At 39.7% G+C, this 18414-nt stretch overlaps 2 protein-coding genes across 9 annotated transcripts in view; one reads left to right on the top strand and one right to left on the bottom strand.

The window, feature by feature from the left end:
- The window catches only part of POLK (DNA polymerase kappa), a 73336-nt gene extending 60694 nt beyond the window's left edge, over positions 1 to 12642 (bottom strand). For 3 of the 5 annotated variants that reach the window (XM_060637780.2, XM_060637779.2, XM_060637776.2), the window contains exon 1: positions 12533 to 12642. The gene's annotated coding sequence lies outside the window, so the exon portion shown is untranslated. The other 2 variants (XM_060637778.3, XM_060637777.3) reach the window with 2 other exon arrangements.
- Positions 12577 to 18414, top strand: part of CERT1 (ceramide transporter 1) — a 102790-nt gene continuing 96952 nt past the window's right edge. The window contains exons 1-2 of one of the 4 annotated variants that reach the window (XM_060637785.2): positions 12577 to 12685; positions 12913 to 13318. In XM_060637785.2, the coding sequence (XP_060493768.1) occupies positions 12603 to 12685; positions 12913 to 13318 (489 nt within the window). In that variant the 5' untranslated portion in view covers positions 12577 to 12602. Of the gene's footprint in view, positions 12686 to 12841; positions 13319 to 16917; positions 17408 to 18414 lie in introns of those variants that run through there. The other 3 variants (XM_060637784.2, XM_060637783.2, XM_060637782.3) reach the window with 3 other exon arrangements.

Genomic DNA, 18414 nt, shown 5'->3' on the forward strand with positions numbered 1-18414 from the left:
AACATAGTTGAAAGTTCTGAATTTTACATTTTCTGCCCATACTGAGCACAATTATTAGACAAATCAAAAGATGAATGCAAAGAAACTAACAGCACTCTAGACTATGATGATGCTGAAATTGCTCATTATTTTGCTTGACTGATGCAAGCAAAATTTCAGATCATGAATTTTCAGATGACTCAAATAGATATTTTCTCAAACTTAAGAATCAATGAGTAAACAACTTTTTTAATTTTTATTTTCTTTAAATTTTTTTAGTTCTTAATCTTTGAGTTTAATTATTAATTATTGCTACAATTGATCCAACAATTAATAATACATTTCTTGCTTCTGTGTAGGTTTAACTTTTTTTTTTTAATATAATTTATTGTCAAATTGGCCTACATACAGCGTGTGAAGTGTGCTCTCGTTTTTTGGGGTGATTCCCGTGGTTCATCACTTACATGCAACACCCAGTGCTCATCCCAACAAGTGCCCTTCTCAATGCCCATCATCCATTTTCCCCCTCCTCCACCTCCTCTGATCCACCCTCAGTTTGTTCTCTGTATTTAAGAGTCTCTTATGGTTTGCCTCCCTCTCTCTCTGTTTGTAACTATTTTTCCCCCTCCCTTCTCCCATGGTCTTCTGTTAAGTTTCTCAAGATCCACATATGAGTGAAACCATGGTATCTGTCCTTCTCTGACTGACTTATTTCACTCAGCATAATACCTTCCAGTTTCATCCATGTTGCTATAAATGGCATGATTTCATTACTTCTCATTGCCAAATAGTATTCCATTGTGTATATAAACCACATCTTCTTTATTCATTCATCAGTTGATGGACATTTAGGCTCTTTCCATAATTTGGCTATTTTTGAAAGTGATGCTATAAACATTGGGGTACATGTGCCCCTATGAATCAGCACTCCTGTATCCCTTGGATAAATTCCTAATAGTGCTATTGCTGGATGGTAGGGTAGTTTTATTTTTAATTTTTTGAGGAATCTTCACACTGTTTTCCAGAGCAGCTGCACCAGTTTGCAAAAAAAAAAAAAAAAAAGTATTGTTTATTTTTGAGAGCGACAGACACATAGTGTGAGCATGGGAGGGGCAGAGAGAGAGGGAGACACAGAATCTGAAGCAGGCTCCAGGCTCTGAGCTATCAGCACAGAGCCTGATGCGGGGCTCGAACCCATGTAACTGAGAGATCATGACCTGAGCAGAAGTTGGACACTTAACCAAGTGAGCCACCCAGGTGCCCCAGCAATGAATTTTTAAGAAAAGCAAATATGGCATTCCTATCCAGTTAGTCATCCAACGGGAAGGTCTTCATCACACAGTATTATGCAACAAGAATTTGGAATATCTCAACTTGCTAATAGGACCATGGCAGTGTTCTTTCATCCTTTATGGTATTTGTGCACTAAAAGTTATTTAACACAGTTTGTAAGTCAACAAATGACTAAGGTAGATGTGTATGCAAAGTCAGGAAGGAAATAGATGAAGGAAATAAATATAGAAATGAAAATCTTATTTGACTTGTACTTCTAAGTAGTGTTTATAAATATAAAAATGAAAATATTTTACAATTATGGAGGAAAGAATATGGATGACTTCCGTCTAAAAAGATTATGAGATATCAGTTTTCAACAGTTATTGAAAAAGTTTCAAATGTTACTACATTTTGATATTATAAGCCCACGACAAAGAACTAAACATAATGATAAGCTAGAATCAATTTAAAGATGCATATAATATCTGGAATCTTTATTTATAGGATGCATAGTTCCCAGGATTGTGTATAGACATTGATGAGCAGCTACTTGCTCTCAAAGGACATTCATTACTCATTTCAGGAAAATATAGAATAAAAATTTGTTTACTAGGTCTCAATATTTATTACAATTCCTAATAAAGTTACTGTCCACTATCCCTTGTTTGTTACTTCTCAAAATTACTCAAAAATATAAAAAAATATGATGACACCCATGACTATTTTTCCTGATATACTAAGAGTTAAAGCAATATATAATTCCTTTATCAACATTAGACAAAAGAATGATTGTAAATTAGATCACTTAAATTATTTATGGATAATTAAGACACAGACCTGCTGGGGCACCTGTGTGGCTCAGTCAGCTGAGATTCAGACTTTGGCTCAGGTCAATCTCACGGTTCACAGGATCGAACCCTGCATCCGGCTCTTCGCTGACAACATACAGCCTGTCCACCTCCCTCTCTCTGTCGCTCCCTGGCTCTCTCTCTCAAAAATAAACAAACATTAAAAAAAAAAAAAAAAACTTAAAACAGACTTGGTAGCATACCTCTTTAGTCATGATAGAAAAAAAATTGAAAAGTGCCTACATAATACACCATTGCAGCTTAAAAATGTGTGTGGATGAAAAAAAAAAAAAAAAAATGTGTGTGGATGAATTTTCTTCAAAAGAAAAATTTCAAACTAAAGAAAAACTATGCAACAAACTAGGATGTAATTGGGCTCTAATAGATACTCAAATGTTTAATCATTTCAGGATAATAGTTGTCTTTGTTTTTGGTTTTTTTTTAGTCTAAAATCAATTTTATATATATTGAAAGTATATTATAAGTCTCTGAGTTTAAAAGTCTGAGCTAGACTATTAATTACCTTGACTTTGGTCAACTTATTTAACTTCTATGAACATTAATTTCTTTATATGTAAAAGAAGAACGTGTACTTTGCAAGATTTTTGTGAATACTAGATGTAATAGATGTAAAACAATGTCTAACATTGAGTAGGTTCTTAACAAATGATACTTGTTCCTTACAAAAAGCTATGATGGAATTTGGTTCTTTAGTCTCATTAATTTTAACCTGTTAGTTACTTTTCTTCTCAGCCTTGTTAATTGTGGTTCCTACAGCTTCCCTTTAATCATCAACCACCTAAACTTACTTCATTCATCTTTAAATATTTAGTGAACATTATGTGATAAGCAATTTAAATCTTTACTTGCTCTTTAATAATATGGTCACTATTAAAACCAAATCAATATCTTTATACACTTAAGTATTGCCTGTATTCCTAGACAGTAAAATGCTAGAAAACAATGAATCCATGGAATATGTGGTATATATCTCTTATTTTTAAAGCATCCCAATCAGGATCATCATAGAGCAGGTCTTAATACCTTAAATGAGGATGAAGATAAGCTGTATGTTCATAAACTGTACCACCATAACAACATGTATAGTTATATAACAGTATTTTTCAGCTTACTTGACTAAGGAGAAGAGGATCTGAAATTACAGTAAAAGTGAAACAATGAAAGGGCTGGGGAGAAAAACAGGAAGCAAAACACATTTACAAAATAACTATCATGAGGATCCTACCAATATTTAAAAATACCATACTGCTTAAATAGTCTGACTTTAACAAAAGAATTTCTCAATGTAACAGGAAAAGAGGTTAAAAGTTAGAGACTCAAAAGCTTGAGGGTAAAAAACAAAATGTGTAGATGGAGAGAGTGGATATTAATAGCACTGTTCATCCATAATAGATGCATAGTGTACTTTTTAGACTAAAGGATTTTTTACTGTTATAGTGAAACCCATGAAATACCAAATACCCCTGACAAGTTTTTATCCCACAAAACCAAACAGATGTAAAATAAAAGATAAAGGAATACAATTTCAATTTTATTCAACAGTAAGAATGAATATTTCTGCTTGGAACATGCCTGGCTTGGCTCTCCTCTGTACAACAGGAAATGAGATAAAAGGGTAGCCCTACATGCCCTTTGAAATTCTGTTTCTGAAATCCCTGTCTTATTGCCAAGTATTAGAACTTTCTATGGGATATGACATATTCCTAAGTAAGTGCATGCAATGCATTAAGGTTATCAGTGAGTACACCCCCACCCTATACAGTTGTCCTTGAGTTAAAGATCAATATACAAAGGAGTCCAAGACATATTTACAAAGTCACCTTAGGGATCAGAGTAACAGAATAAGACCTAGCTGTATACGTATAATATAATAATAATTGATGTTAATAAAAGTCTTTTGACCCAAACAGAGTGTGGGTTAAGCAAGAAAAGTAAGCATTGACAGTGCCTGTGCTCTGTATCAGGGATAACTTAACTTACTGCTACTAGTCATTTAGAATCATAATTATTCCCCTTGGAGGAAAACAAAAATATGAGATTAAGATGTAGGAAGAAAACATCAAGCCTCTTATTTGAGACCAGGATACAAAGAGCAATCACAAGGCCGGAAAAAATGTGAGAGGATTAGGGGCTCTTGGGATACTGGGGCAGGAAACAAGAGTGAAGTAAAAATTAAGAGTAGGTATAACATAAGCTTCCTTTCCTTCTTCCTATGAGTCAATTAAAAGAGGATGGAAGGTTCCATTACAGATTTTTTCTCCTAGCTTCTCACTCTTTCTCACCTATTCCTTCCTCTGCTTTTCCCATCACTGCTGCCAATGACTGCTATGGTAGAGAAGTAATACAAGAGGGAAAATATTAACAGACAGTAGTAAAACACAACACATATAAACAATGGTAATGCAAGGGAAGGGGAGAAATAAGGAGAAAGAAAATAGTATCAGCATATGCAGCAAGAAGAGAGAAATTCTGCAGCTGGCTGGCTGTGAGGACCCTTCATATGGAAAGAGTGCACATAATCTGGTCAGATTAATTACAAGTTTTTTATTCAACTAGATTTTATGGTCAATTTTTGGTCTTTTTCTTTCACCAAGTGCAAAAATTTGTTCTACTATTCAAAAAATCTGGTAGATCTTGTGAAAATGTGTTAAGGAAGCATAATTCAAACTTGGGATTCATGAAGCCATGAAGGGAAGACTAACACCCACATACCACTTGTGGAAGCTTGCATAGTCCACCAGGAAGATTTCCCCTTTGTCCAGCAAGATGCCCTCTTCAAAAAATCACCCAAGCATTCTGTCCACACTGCTCCTGGGCACTTTAAATTATCTAAAGGACTGAGGTCTTCTAAACGGGCTGTACTCAGCTACCCACCCATCTCATGAACACAAATATATCTTGGTAATGATTTGCAGGTTTTCCCACTGGTTTGAAGCCCTTCCATGTAGACAAGCTACTGCTTCTTCAGTAGCTAATATCCTATTGGGAAAAAATCATCCCTATTTGGGGAACCCTACCTGAGCTCCACAGTGACTGGGAAACCCATTATGCTGGTCAAATATTACAGCAAGTCTATGCTGTTTGGCCAGTTCTACAGCATTTTCACTGCTATCATCCTCATTGTTCAGAACCAGTCACACCAACCAACTGCATCATCAAAACTCAACCGGCGAAATTTGTGGAAACCCTCCAACTAACTACCGTGGCCAAAAGTAGCACTGATGGTCTTTCTAATGCTCAGATCCATTCCCTTTGGAACTCATAAGCTCTCACCCTTTGAGGTAATTACTGGATGCTCTATACCCCTAGCTTCCATCTCTTTTGACCTGCACCTAATAAAAGGAGCTATACTTAACGTTGCAAAGGCCTAATTACATCCCTCAAAAATAATCATGCTCTAGTTGAACAGTCTTTTCACATCACATTCTTGGGAGATGAAAACTTCAAACACCACACAATGCAACCTGAGGATTTCATTTCTTGGAATAGACATCTCCAAAAGGACTCTCTTCAACCACACTGAAAAGGTCCTTATCAAGTGTTATGAACCAATCCTTGTACCACTTAACTACAAGGAACTGACTCCTGAATTTATAAGTCTCATCTAAAGATAGCCCAAACGCTGACTGGAATTGCCATCCACTGCTGACCTCAAATTAAAGACTTCCAGGAATATGGGGCAGCTGGGCAGTTCAGTTGGTTGAGCGTCCAACTCTGGCTTTCACCTCAGGTCAAATACCTAGGGTTTGGGGATGGAGCCCTACGGGGGGCTCCATGCTGACAGCACAGAGCCTGCTTGAGATTCTGTCTCTCTGTCCCTCTGCCCCTCTCCCCTGCTCGCTCTGTTTCTCAAAATAAACTTAAAAAAAAATTTAAAGATTTCTAGGAAATGAAACACAGGATACTGAAGCAGACAGCTTCCCCAAGATGACAGGATCGGGCCTGTATATTCTCTCCTTTCTGCTTTTTCTCATTTCATTTTCTCCTTTATCTATCCTGATGAGACGATGCCCTCATTCATATTTCCCAATCCCTCAAAAAAAGGGGAAACCTTTCTGACTGTTGGACCTGTCCATGAGACTTGCAACCCTTTAGTCTTCCTCAGAGCAAACTTTTCCTTCATCTCCGGTGTGACCACTAACTATACCCACATCCCTCTAGATATTACAGGGTCAAACTTCTACAACCAGGTTTTCCTGTGCTTTGCTTTGAGCTGTCTGCTATCCTAACTCTCAATGCAACTAATCACATGGTTCCCTGTTCTTTCTACTACTACAGGTCGGCTCACTATAACAAAACAACCCCCCTCTGCACACCCTTCAAGAATAAAGTCCATAGGGGCATCTGGGTGGTTCAGTCAGTTAAGCACCTGACTTCAGCTCAGGTCATGATCTCACAGTTCGTGAGTTCGATCCTCATGTCGGGCTCTGGGCTGACAGCTCAGAGCCTGAAGCCTGCTTTGGCTTCTGTGTCTCCCTCTCTCTCTGCCCCTCCCCTGCTCTCTCTCTCTCTCTGAAATAAATAAACATTAAAAAAAAAAAAGAATAAAGTTCACCGAAAAGGACAGTTTCTCCCTAATTGTTCCCCAACCACCACTGACCCTTGGTTCAAAGGTCCAATTGAATAATCCCAACTAACGGCATTAATTAATAATCAAACCCTAGCAACAGTCTTATGTGCGCCACCTGGTTTTATCTGTCTGTGGCAAGTGGACCACTCAACGGGCCAAAATACATAGTTGGCAGATTGGAGGCTTACTAACTAGCCCACAGACATCCACAATAAAAATGAAGCCTTCCATTGGTCCTCCTACTGGTCTTCCCCATCAAACCTTCATTGTTGCCTTACATGGGAACTCCCAGGAGGTATACATTATTCTGGATTTGCCTCCATCATAAGGGCACTTATCCCAATGGTGGCTGTTCATGCCAGTGAATAAATGATTAAGAATCTCTCTCTGTAACTGGGAAAACTTGCTGATTCCACCAGTAAGGCAGTAGCAGTCCAACAACGATCACTTGACTTGTTGGCTAAAATAGTTTTGGATAATTGCATAGACCTTGATTACTTACTTGCCAAACAAGATGTTTATGAAATAGCAAACACCACAGGTTGCACCTAAATTCCTCTGGAGAAGTAAAATCCCAAGTCCATAAAATTACAGAACAAGCATACTGACTACAACAAATTCCACCTGACCATCTATGGCCCTTTGATCTCTTTAGCTGGCTATCTTCAGGTCTGGGCTCCTGGTTTAGAACTAATATACAAACTAGGGTCATTATTCTTATTTATTTTGTAAAATCATTTTTAGATTATATACTGTAGCCTACCAAACCTTTGTAGAAATGGTATACTCCAAAGAGTGATGCTGGTTCCGCATTTCAAGACGATCTCCAACAGATACAACCTAATAAGATACAGACTTTAAATGGGAAATGCCTGAGAGTTCTCCCTCCTACCTCTAGTCACTCAAAAGTGGCCTCAAAGGTTTCCAATCTGCAGACATGACACCCAGAAAAGGTCCTTCCTGGCAGTGATGGACAAAAATGACTCTAATAAGGAAGAAATGGCCCAACTCTTGATCAGCAATGCTTTTAAAGAAAATTCTTTATCAAATGGGGGAAATGTGAAAATACATTAAGGAAACCTAAAGTAAAATTGGAGTTGGGAAGTCATGGAGAGAGGACTCTCACAAACTCATCACTCATCATAGCTTGCACAGTCCAGCAGGAAGACAGAAGATGGCCTTTTGCTGTCAAAAGTAAGCTGCCTTCCCCTGCAGCCAATGAGAAGCCACCACCACTTCAAACTCTCATTTGCCCCAATGAACTTTTGTAGAAAATAACCCCTCCCAACTTCCTCCTTTCCTTTATAAATGGAAGCTCTTCTCTGTTCTCTGGACTTGCCTATGGTTCCCCATGGTTTGTCACAAACTGCAATTTCTCTGCTATTCTTGAATAAACTCAATTTTGCTGGCTGAATTACTTACCTTTTTCTTTTAGAAAATTGACAGTCCTTTAAAGTTCATTCATAGACTAGTATACTTGGGTTGCTTACACTAGATACCAATGTACCTGTTATGATTTGGGTCTAACTGGAAAACTGTTAATTTGGAAGATATGCACGCCAGATGTTGATTATAGATAGGTAAAATACAATCTTTTTTTGCACCAACAGAAAAGATTAAGATACAAAGGGGAGCAACCACTTCAGCATTCCTATATTCACTTTACACACTTCGTATATCCACTTTTGTGAATACGCCTGCAAGGATATTTTACAATAATTCTGTACAATATCACAAAAGATGAAAACATGCAAATTTCTTGTAGCCCTTTACATTTCTGAATGTGTTTACTTGTGCAAATGCAAATTTCTTGTAGCCCTTTACATTTCTAGTGTTTACTTGTTCAGAAATGGACATAGAGAGGCGCCTGGGTGGCTCAGTGGGTTAAGTATCGGACTCTTGATTTTGGCTCAGGTCACGATTTCATGTTCATGGGTTCAAGCCCTGCAATGGTCTCTGTGCTGTCAGCATGGAGCCTGCTTGGGATTTTCTTCCCCCCACCACCTCCGGCCTCTCCCCCACTTGCTCTCTCAAAAAAAAAAAGCGGGGGCGCCTGGGTGGCTCAGTCGGTCAAGTGTCCAACTTTGACTCAGGTCATGATCTCGTGGTCTGTGAGTTCGAGCCCCGCGTCGGGCTCTGTGCTGGCAGCTCAGAGCCTGGAGCTTGTTTCAGATTCTGTGTCTCCCCCTCTCTCTGACCCTCCCCCGTTCATGCTCTGTCTCTCTCTGTTTCAAAAATAAATAAACGTTAAAAAAAATTTTTTTATATAAAAAAAAAAGGACATAGACGCATTTACTACCATACAAATGAATATCCATTTTGATAAACATGCAAATATCCATTTACAAATGTATTTAACAGCATAATAGTTGGGAATATATATAGTAATAAACAGCAACTAGTTAAACTAATGTCATTTATTAAGTTAGTATAAATATGCATCCAAAATCATGATTATTAAGGATGGCCAACTAGGATTCACACTCAGGAACTGTCTGCTTGCTCACCCTGAACTAGCATGAATCACCATAGTGGCACAAACTACATGGTTCTTGAACAGTCCTGACAGGAACATTGAGAAGCTAATATGATCAATTAGTATTCAAAACATGAAAAAAAAAATGCATTTAAAGGAACAACCAGTTATGGTTAAATTGGAAAGGCAAAGAGACTTGAAGAGTAGCTTTATTTCTAAACTTGCATTTAGGGGACATGCTGAATGTCACAAACACAGTAACAAGTCATAAAAGATCTATCAATTTATATTATTTTATTTATTTATTTTTAAAAAGTTTATTTTGCGAGAGTGAGAGCGAGACAGAGGCAGAGAGAGGGAGAGAGGGAGGTGGGGGGAGGGGGAGGGAGTGAGTGAGAGAGAGAGAGAGAGAGAGAGAGAATCCCACGCAGGCTCTGAGCTGTCAGCACAGAGTCCAAAGTGGGGTTTGATCTCACCAACTGTGTGTTGTGTTCATGACCTGAGTGGCAACCAAGAGGCCAGAGGCTTAACAGCTTAACCCACGGATTCACCCAGGTGCTACTATATTATTTTAAATGTGACAAGATTCATTACATAGCTTACATGATAACTTCCTATAAGGAGATCAGCAAATAAGGACAATCCTTTTTTCTTTAAAATTCCAAATAGCTATTGTTTTAACTAAAAAGACCTGGGGCAAGTGGCCTACAGAGATGCAGGATTAGAAAACAGGATTAAAGAAGAGAGTTTGTCATTGCCAGTCTGTCATTTACCTTCTCTTAAATAGTATTCAGCTATTAAAGTTACATGTGTACCTTTCTTACCTTGTTTTCTGTTATAATCTCCTTAAAGGAAAAGCCCCCATGCCCCTCTTTTTTAACTTTTTACTATTTTAAAATCACCCAGTCATAGTATCCTGCACATTGTATGTTTGTTAAATTAAATTATTAACTGGAAGATGGGATATAATACCTGAATTATATGGAATGAATGCCTTATATATGCTGAGCACTATTTTAGGGACTAAGGATAGAAAATAGTTATGAAAAAAAATGGATGAAAAAAAATTTTAATTCCTGTCCCCACAGAACTCACCTTCTAGTGGAACAAAATAATATATTCAGTCTAATACATCCATTTAAACATTTATCATGTGCTATGCCCTTGAATAGAAATAATATGTTTGGTGTTCAACAATGGGATTTTCATACATGTTAAATGATTTCTCAGAATGCCCCTTCTCCTACTCCTATAGTTACAAACAGACTACTACAGTGAAACAACTTCCTACTGAATAAAGTGGGAACCTCAGAGATGTAAGTGATTATGGTTGCAACCACACAAAACTTAGAAATGCTAAAATATGATAAAAAGTTCAATTTCAATATAAACATATTCTATGCTCTCATGATTCTAAGTTGCATTATGAAGTAGATTTCTCAAATTCACAATCATTCCCTTAAGACTAATGTCCTTTTAAAATTCAGAGCTTAAGGGGCCTCTGGGTGGCTCAGTTGGTAGAGCAACCTATTCTTAATTTCAGCTCAGGTCATGATCCCAAGGCTGTGGGGTCCGGCTGAGCACTGAGTGTGGAGCCTGCTTGGGATTCTCTCTCTCTCTCTCTCTCTCTCTCTCTCTCTCTCTTCCCCACTTCCCCCCTAGCTCGCCCTCCCTCTCTCTAAAATAAAAATAAAATGAAAATAAAACCTAGAGCTTTAAAGAATCAAATATTACATCTAACCATATGTATTAGGTAATCAAAAGGGAAAACAAAACTTAATTGCTATAGTATTCAAAATTCTAAAGACATAATTTAGTAATTCAATAAAGAGGAAAATATGCTACATGGGTTTTTTTCTCTTTTGAATGACAACCTTGGGATTTTGTGTTAACAGGTTGCCAAAGTATTTTCTAAAGCGTTATCTCAAGGTTTTATTCATCTGAATGGCTGTTAATAATGATTATTTGATTTTACAATGGAAAAACAATCTGTAACCTATTTACAACAGACTCAGCATCTATAAGCATCAGGCAAATGAAAAGATACCACAGGTCCTTCTCAGACAATTCCTATCATTCTGGTTTTCCCCAAAGATCCCAGTTAGTTGGCCTCTATCCTACCAGAGTTATTTCTGGCCACTGTGCCTTTTCCCCTAGACTCAAAATTTCACTCCCATCCTCAGTCCCTGAAGGGCGCAGGTACTCTAAGGTTTAGTAACGAATTTTGTTGTTGGCAATCATTAGGAAATTGACAAGACGTAAAGAACTGAAGCTACAAAATTAAAGATCTCACAATGAAAATTATCCTTATAATTTATGTAAAAACAGACCAAGATCTATTATATCTTCTTTTGGTCTTCCTAATTCTAGCCTTAGGAAAAAAAAATTTTTTTTTTAAATTTTAGAGAGAGAACGCGTGAACAGAGGAAAGGGGCGGGGGGGGGGGGGAGGGAGAGAGGGAGAGAGAGAGGGAGAGAATGAATCTTGAGTAGGCTCCACCCTCAGTACCAGCCCAACCGGGGAGGAGGGGTGGGTGGCTGGATCCCATAAGCCTGGGATCAATCAGTACCTGAGCCAAAAGCATGAGGCGGACACTCAACAGACTGAGCCACCCAGGCACCCCTTCAATTCTAGTCCTATTTTGTCTAATCTCTTATTATTCAACAAGACTACTGCATTTTGGTTTTTCTCGTAAAATTTCTACTCTACAACCTTCCCTACGTCCCAGACAGAGATAGGTCCGTAGAGATGGTTAACCTAGCTTTCAGGAAGATACTTATTTAAAACTTAAACTCCAGGCTATCATTTCACATTCTCATTTTACTTTTAAAATTCCACAAACGTCATTTATTCTTTGATATCTTCAACTTACTTTCCACAAAAAGGACACTCTGTAAATCTAATAATGCGAAGTACTTGGTCACGTTAGAAGTGACTGAAAATTCTTCCTCTCGAAGGCGGGAAACGTCAAGCGCTAAGTTTAACTTCTCAAGAGAGAGATGAAAGACCGTCAAAATTTGCAGGGGGGGGGGGGTGGGGTTGGCAGAATGAAACCTCTTTCTCACTAGAAAGGTGGCAAACCCCTGGCCCGTGGCTGAAGCAGAAGAGCCCCGTACATCCCCACCCAGGAAAGCGGCTCGATACTCCCCGGCTTCCAGGAAACCGCCATGGAAGGCAGGCCCGGCATCCTCAGCGGAGAGTTATCTCACGTCCGGGCCTGCAAGCTCAGCAGGTTCGTCATAAACACTCTAGGCAGAGATAGAATCGTGCCCGAGGAGGTGGGTCACACAACTGTCAAACGAAGCCCTACCACCACTCCACCGGTCCCTAAGGATACGAGCCTTGCTGGCGCGGAACACTCACCCGTTACCTCAGGATCGTGACTACAACTCCCAGGCGACTGAACGGCCCAAGGAGCAGCGTCTTTCCCAGAATGCAACAGAACGGAGACCCCACCCCTTCTCCTTTCTCCGCTCCTCCCACTTTTCTACCCGGCGTCACTCGGGAGAACCGGAGGTAGGGTGCGGGAGGGGACCTCCAGCCCTCGGCGTGATTCGTCAGACGTTGGGAGGGGGACGGGGCGGGGAGCAGGGGGAGAATGGGAGGACGAAGGGGAGGGGAAAGGGGAGGGGAGGGTAAATAGTGGGCCAGGCAGGAAGATGGCGGCGGTAGCGGAGGTGTGAGTGGACCCGTGTCTCTGCAACTGGATTTTCTTTCCCCTTCTTTCCTTTTCCTTCTACGAGATTGGCATTGAGGGGGCTGAGTTCGGGTGGTGGCGCTGGGCGCAGCGCAGGGGTCACGGCGACGGCGGCTGCTGACGGCTGGAAGGGCAGGCTTCCTTCGCCGCTTGTCCTCCTTCCCCGGTCCGCTCGGTGTCAGGCGCGGCGGCGGCGGTGCAGCGGCCGGACTTCGTGCTTCCTCCAGCTCCCCCCGGCGCCGGAGCGGGCACTCTTCCCTTCGCCATCTCCCGACCCTTCACCCCGGCTACTGGGCGCCTCCTCCGGCGCAGCTCAGGGAGCGGGGGCCGGTCTCCCGCTCGGCTGTCGCGCCTCCATGTCGGATAACCAGAGCTGGAACTCGTCGGGCTCGGAGGAGGATCCAGAGACGGAGTCCGGGCCGCCTGTGGAGCGCTGCGGAGTCCTCAGCAAGGTGAGCAGCCCGCGCGTCCGAGGGCCTCCTGCTCAGACTTCACCTGCTGTGAGGCAAGCCGCTGAGGGGATGGGGTGGGGTTGGGCGGGAGTGGTGGACTGTCCCGGGGCGGGGGCTGCGGAATGTGCCTGGGTGCGGGGCTGAGTACTGCTGCAGGAGTGCCCGGGCCGGGGTGAGGGTGGGGGTGGGAGGGAGAAGGGGACTGTCCTGCTCTCCTACCCTGGGGCTCGGCGGCGGTGGCCAAAGACCGGAGAAAACGCGTCCCAGCCCCGAATTCAGTTTGGGAGCGGCATGCGTATCGTGACTTGGGACTCAGAGCGGCATCTGTCCTGGCCATAGGAGCCCGGGTTGGGCAACAGCAGTGTTCGAATGCCTGGGTTTGGGAGCAGTGCAGATCGGACCTCGCAAACGAGGTTAGTTCGGAGATGGAGAGCAGGGTTGGAGGATTCGCTGAACGCGGCTGTGTAGACAGTTGCCGGAGCAACTGGATATGGTGCGGAAAACTGAGGCGGTAAACTATGCCAAGTTAGATACAGTGAGAGATCTCAGGGAAGGTGACTTTTGTACTTTTCCCCTCATCCTATTCCCCAGTTCAGAAAAGAGCTGTCGACTCGGCACGTGATAGGTACAAGAACTAGTCCAAGTAACTTGGAACAAGTCAGAATAGAGGCCAACCTTTATTTAGTCCAGGAAGAACACTGTTAATAATAAAATATTATTGCAGTCAAAGGGCCAGAGTAAGGAAAACACATCTTACCTTTCCTGAAAATTTTAAATACCGTCTTTCAAAATTTTAGCAAAGCATATAGTTGTAGGACTGTAAGGCCAGTTAATTAAATTCGATCAGGCCCTTTTTGAGATGTTTGATTTTTTTCTTTTGGTAATATATGGGTGTTTGCTTGTTTATTCGTTCAAAGTTTTGTTTAATAAGATACATATTGCCTTTATTACTTCCTTCTCTCTTCCTGTTAAAGTTTTAGAAATGGCCAGTCCCTCAGCAAGCTGGTCATAAGATACAAGATCATGTGCAGCCTACTGGCTATTAAGAAACCATGCTGCTTCCAGTATACATACTTTGGCTAAGCATTTGGACATTTCTGTGGACTTGTTTCATATTAGGTTTTTCTGTTGTCTTTAGAAGGCTGATGAGAAAGGCCTTAGGTAAGACAGGAGTCTGTCAGAACTAAGACTTGCCAAGTGTTAACTTTTATTTACATAGAAAAATCATGATGTGTGTTGATATTGTGATCATTGGAATTTCAGTGAAAGGCTTTCATTGAAGTGAACCTCCCTAGGGTTTCTTTACGTTAAATGTATCTCGTAATTTAGGAATCTCTTGAACACATTGTGTAGTAGATACACATTTTCAGGTGGAATTTCAGAAGGAATTTGCTTCTCAATTCTGGTAGATTCATCACTTTTCCCATTAAATGAGAAGCAGACTTCCAAATTAGTACCCTAGTAGTGGTATTTTATAAAACAGGCTGAACTTTTGACCTATTTGATACCACTGTTTTGGGGGGCGGGAGTAGTGACTGGTGAAAAGAGTCCCCAATACTCTTGAGTATTCACTATATACAGAGCAGTATAGTACACATACCTTATGACAAAAAATGGAAGAGTATCTCTTTGATACTTAAATATGGACAAATGTATTTTTTTTATCACTTCTCTGGTACGTAAATAACTTTGGTATTGCTGTATATGTAGAATTAGCAGGAATATAGTTTTTGGTATTTTTGTTAACAGCTATGAAGGAAATTTCCCTGAAATTTAGTATATGGTTGTATAAAATGATTTCTGGAAGCTTTTTAATCAGGAGTATTTTATATTGAATACATGTTTTAAAATGTAAAGTACTTCTATATTTTGATCCGTTTGTATTCACTTGGTAATTTACACAAGAGTTAGAACTCAGCAACTGTTCTTTTCCTTCAATTGAATAATGTAGGTAAGTCTCTAATTTGTATCGTTTCTTCCCTTCCAAAATTGAGTGGATTTGGAATGGACAGAGGGGATAAACTTATATTAGGAATATACCGGCCCTGGGGCGCCTGGGTGGCTCCGTCATTTGAGCCTCCGACATCTGCTCAGGTCTGATCTCATGGTTTGTGAGTTCGAGCCCCGCGTCAGGCTCTGTGCTGACAGCTCAGAGCCTGGAGCCTCTTCGAATTCTGTGTCTTTCTCTCTGTCTCTCTGCCCCCCCCCCCCCCACTTGTGCTCTCTCTCTGTCTCTCAAAAATAAATAAATAAATGTAAAAAAAAATTTTTTTAAAGCAATATACCGGTCCTGGGGTGCCTGAGTGGTTCAGTCGGTTTAGTGTCTGACTTGGGCTTAGGTCATGATCTCATAGTCTGTGGGTTTAAGCCCCATGTCAGGCTCTGTGCTGACAGCTCAGAGCCTGGAGCCTGCTTCAGATTCTGTGTCACCCTCTCTCTCTGCTCTTCCCCCACTCATGCTCTGTCTCTCTGTGTCTCTCAAAAATAAATAAATGTTTTAAAAATTAAAAAAAAAAGATATATACCAGTCCAAAGTTTTATTTTGTATATGGTAATTTAAAATACATGGAAATACCTATGAAGCATATTTTCTGTAGAATCACTTCTTAAGCACATAGGTTCCAAAAATACTGGATAGACAATAATTCTAGGTGGTTATAACAATATCAGGGTGGATCATTGATGAGAAAAGATTCATGCCTTAGTGGGAATTGAGAGCAACTAAGCCTGGATAAAATAAATCTCATCTAACTTATTATGAATTCTCTCAATCCTTCAAGGTTTACCTTATCTTCTGTTTCCCCACATACCAAACTGTTGGCTGAAATTCTATCCACCTTTAGAGTTTATCTCAAAAACTATTTTTACCATGAAGCCTTTCTTTATTTTGCCAACCATTTCAGATCTCCTTTCCTTGGGTTCCCATAGTTATTTTATTTGTAACTTGTTCTGACTCTTACTGTAAATGATTTTTTTTTCCTCTTGAAATTGTGCTTGCTGAACTCTTGGGAACAGAAATCTTTGATTCTTCTGCTGTGTCTAGCATATTGCTTTGTCTTTGTTAGTTGGGGAAGAGTGAGGAGACGTTATGAGAAACCAAAAATCTACCTTCTAGTTGTGATAGTAGGAGCTAACATTTAGGGCCTGAAGCTTATGTAATTTAATGGGTCCTCTATAAAAAAGTATAAAATTATGATACACAATTGTTGGGGCCCATTCTGTCACTCTGGAAGAGGTCTGTTCTAGTGAACTGCACTGAAGCTTAAGCTTCATTAGCTCTGCATAACTCTGTCTCCAACTGAGAAAATACTTTGTGCCTGGCAGTATTCTAAGTCTATTCTTGTTTAATCTTGACAACTTTAAGAGGTAAAGTTTGACAAAGAAACAGTAAGCAATTTGACCACAGTCACACCGTTACCAGCCCTCTGAGGGGCGGTAAGTGGAATGAGGCAGCGTTAAGGTATGCCAGTCTAAATAATTTGTATTACAGACAATGGGGAGTTGTCCACATAAGTTTTGGAGCGAGAGGTTCATTGAGATTAATATGTGAGATAAGTAAGCCTATGTGCTTAATAAGTAAAATTATGTAAGTTATGAAATAAATTGCAGAAGATATTAGAGGTAAGGTTCTTAAGCCTTCCTAAGAGCCTAGTAACCTGATAATCATTGTATTAATTGAAAATAGAGAAGAAGAGCCAAATGTAAGGGTTTTATATGAAGGAAAGATGAATAGGAGTTGATGACAGGCTATAGACATTGACAAGGAACAATATCTGTTAAAACTGTAGTAGAGGCATTCATGATTTTTTTCAGCCATTCAAATAATAGGGAAAGGAACTAAAGCACAGAAAAGTTAAATAACTTGTCAAAACTCATCACACAACTAATAGAATCTATCTGATTTTGTATATTCTGTTCTGTCCACATAGTACAGGAGCACTGAGCCAGGTTTGAATATGAATCAGGCTGCGCAAATACCAGTGTAGCCAAGGAAATAGAAACATAAGGAGGAAAATGCACCTTATAAGAGGAGATGAATTCAATTTTACATGTAACCATCATTATTTCAACTCATTGTGTAATTTAATGGTAAGTCACAGGGAATTAGAAATAAGGAAATGGTGATTAGAGAGCTCAGAGGAGAGAGTGTATTAAATTGCCAACATAGATAAGCTCTTAGGGAGGGGTTGTAATGATGAACCTTAGAAGATTTAAGAGCTGAAATGTCTCAAACATACTGAGTAGGAAATAGAAAAGTAAAGATTTCTCAATGGGTAAAGAGCCTGAGCCAATGCAATATATTTTTAACAATCCATTTTGAATTAGTTTTTGGCAGATAGTTTTGGAATTAGATAGTTTTTGGAATTGTCTTTACATACATAAAACCCCCAGAGCATTAAAATATGCAAAATCAAGAATTCCCATAGAGGTTACATTTCCGCCTTTACAAGATTATTGATTGTGATCTGTACTGTGCGTCAAGACTTTAGCAACACAGAAACCATTGGTAGGTACTAGAAACTGATAATCCAAGTATGTTTTTGAAAACTAGTTTTTTTAATACACAATATATTATTACTCTTGAATTTAAAAAGTAGATATTCAGAGAAACTTGGAAAATGAATGAACTTTTAAATACGTAGCATTGAGTTCTGTGGGGGAAACAGTAGAGTTGATACAGACGTTTAAAGATTAATGATCTTGTATTTTTACTTTGATGTGGTCATAAATATCATATATGTTTATATATTAGTAACTTACAACCAAAGTAGAATTTGGCCATGATTAGCTTCATACTTCTGTTGATTTACAAAGCTTCATGCAGTACTTGGTGTAAGAGAATGAGAGGCTATATAACCAGACTTTTCTGTTGAATATGTTAATTATGGCAGGGACAAAACCAAGTCTCATGAAGTTGGTGAGGAGGGGAGGATGAAGCACACAAATGAAGAGCAGAATTTTTAACTGAAACAGTTTTATTCCTCAAATATTAAATGGAAGAGAATACAATATTTATTTGTAATTTTGTAAAAATTACTGAAAATCACATCTAGAAAATCTCAACTTTTCACTTTCTACAATTATTTTTTTAAACG

This window comes from Panthera onca, chromosome A1 (assembly GCF_046562875.1).
Source record: "Panthera onca isolate mPanOnc1 chromosome A1, mPanOnc1 haplotype 2, whole genome shotgun sequence".
Classification (NCBI taxonomy): Eukaryota; Metazoa; Chordata; class Mammalia; order Carnivora; family Felidae; genus Panthera; species Panthera onca.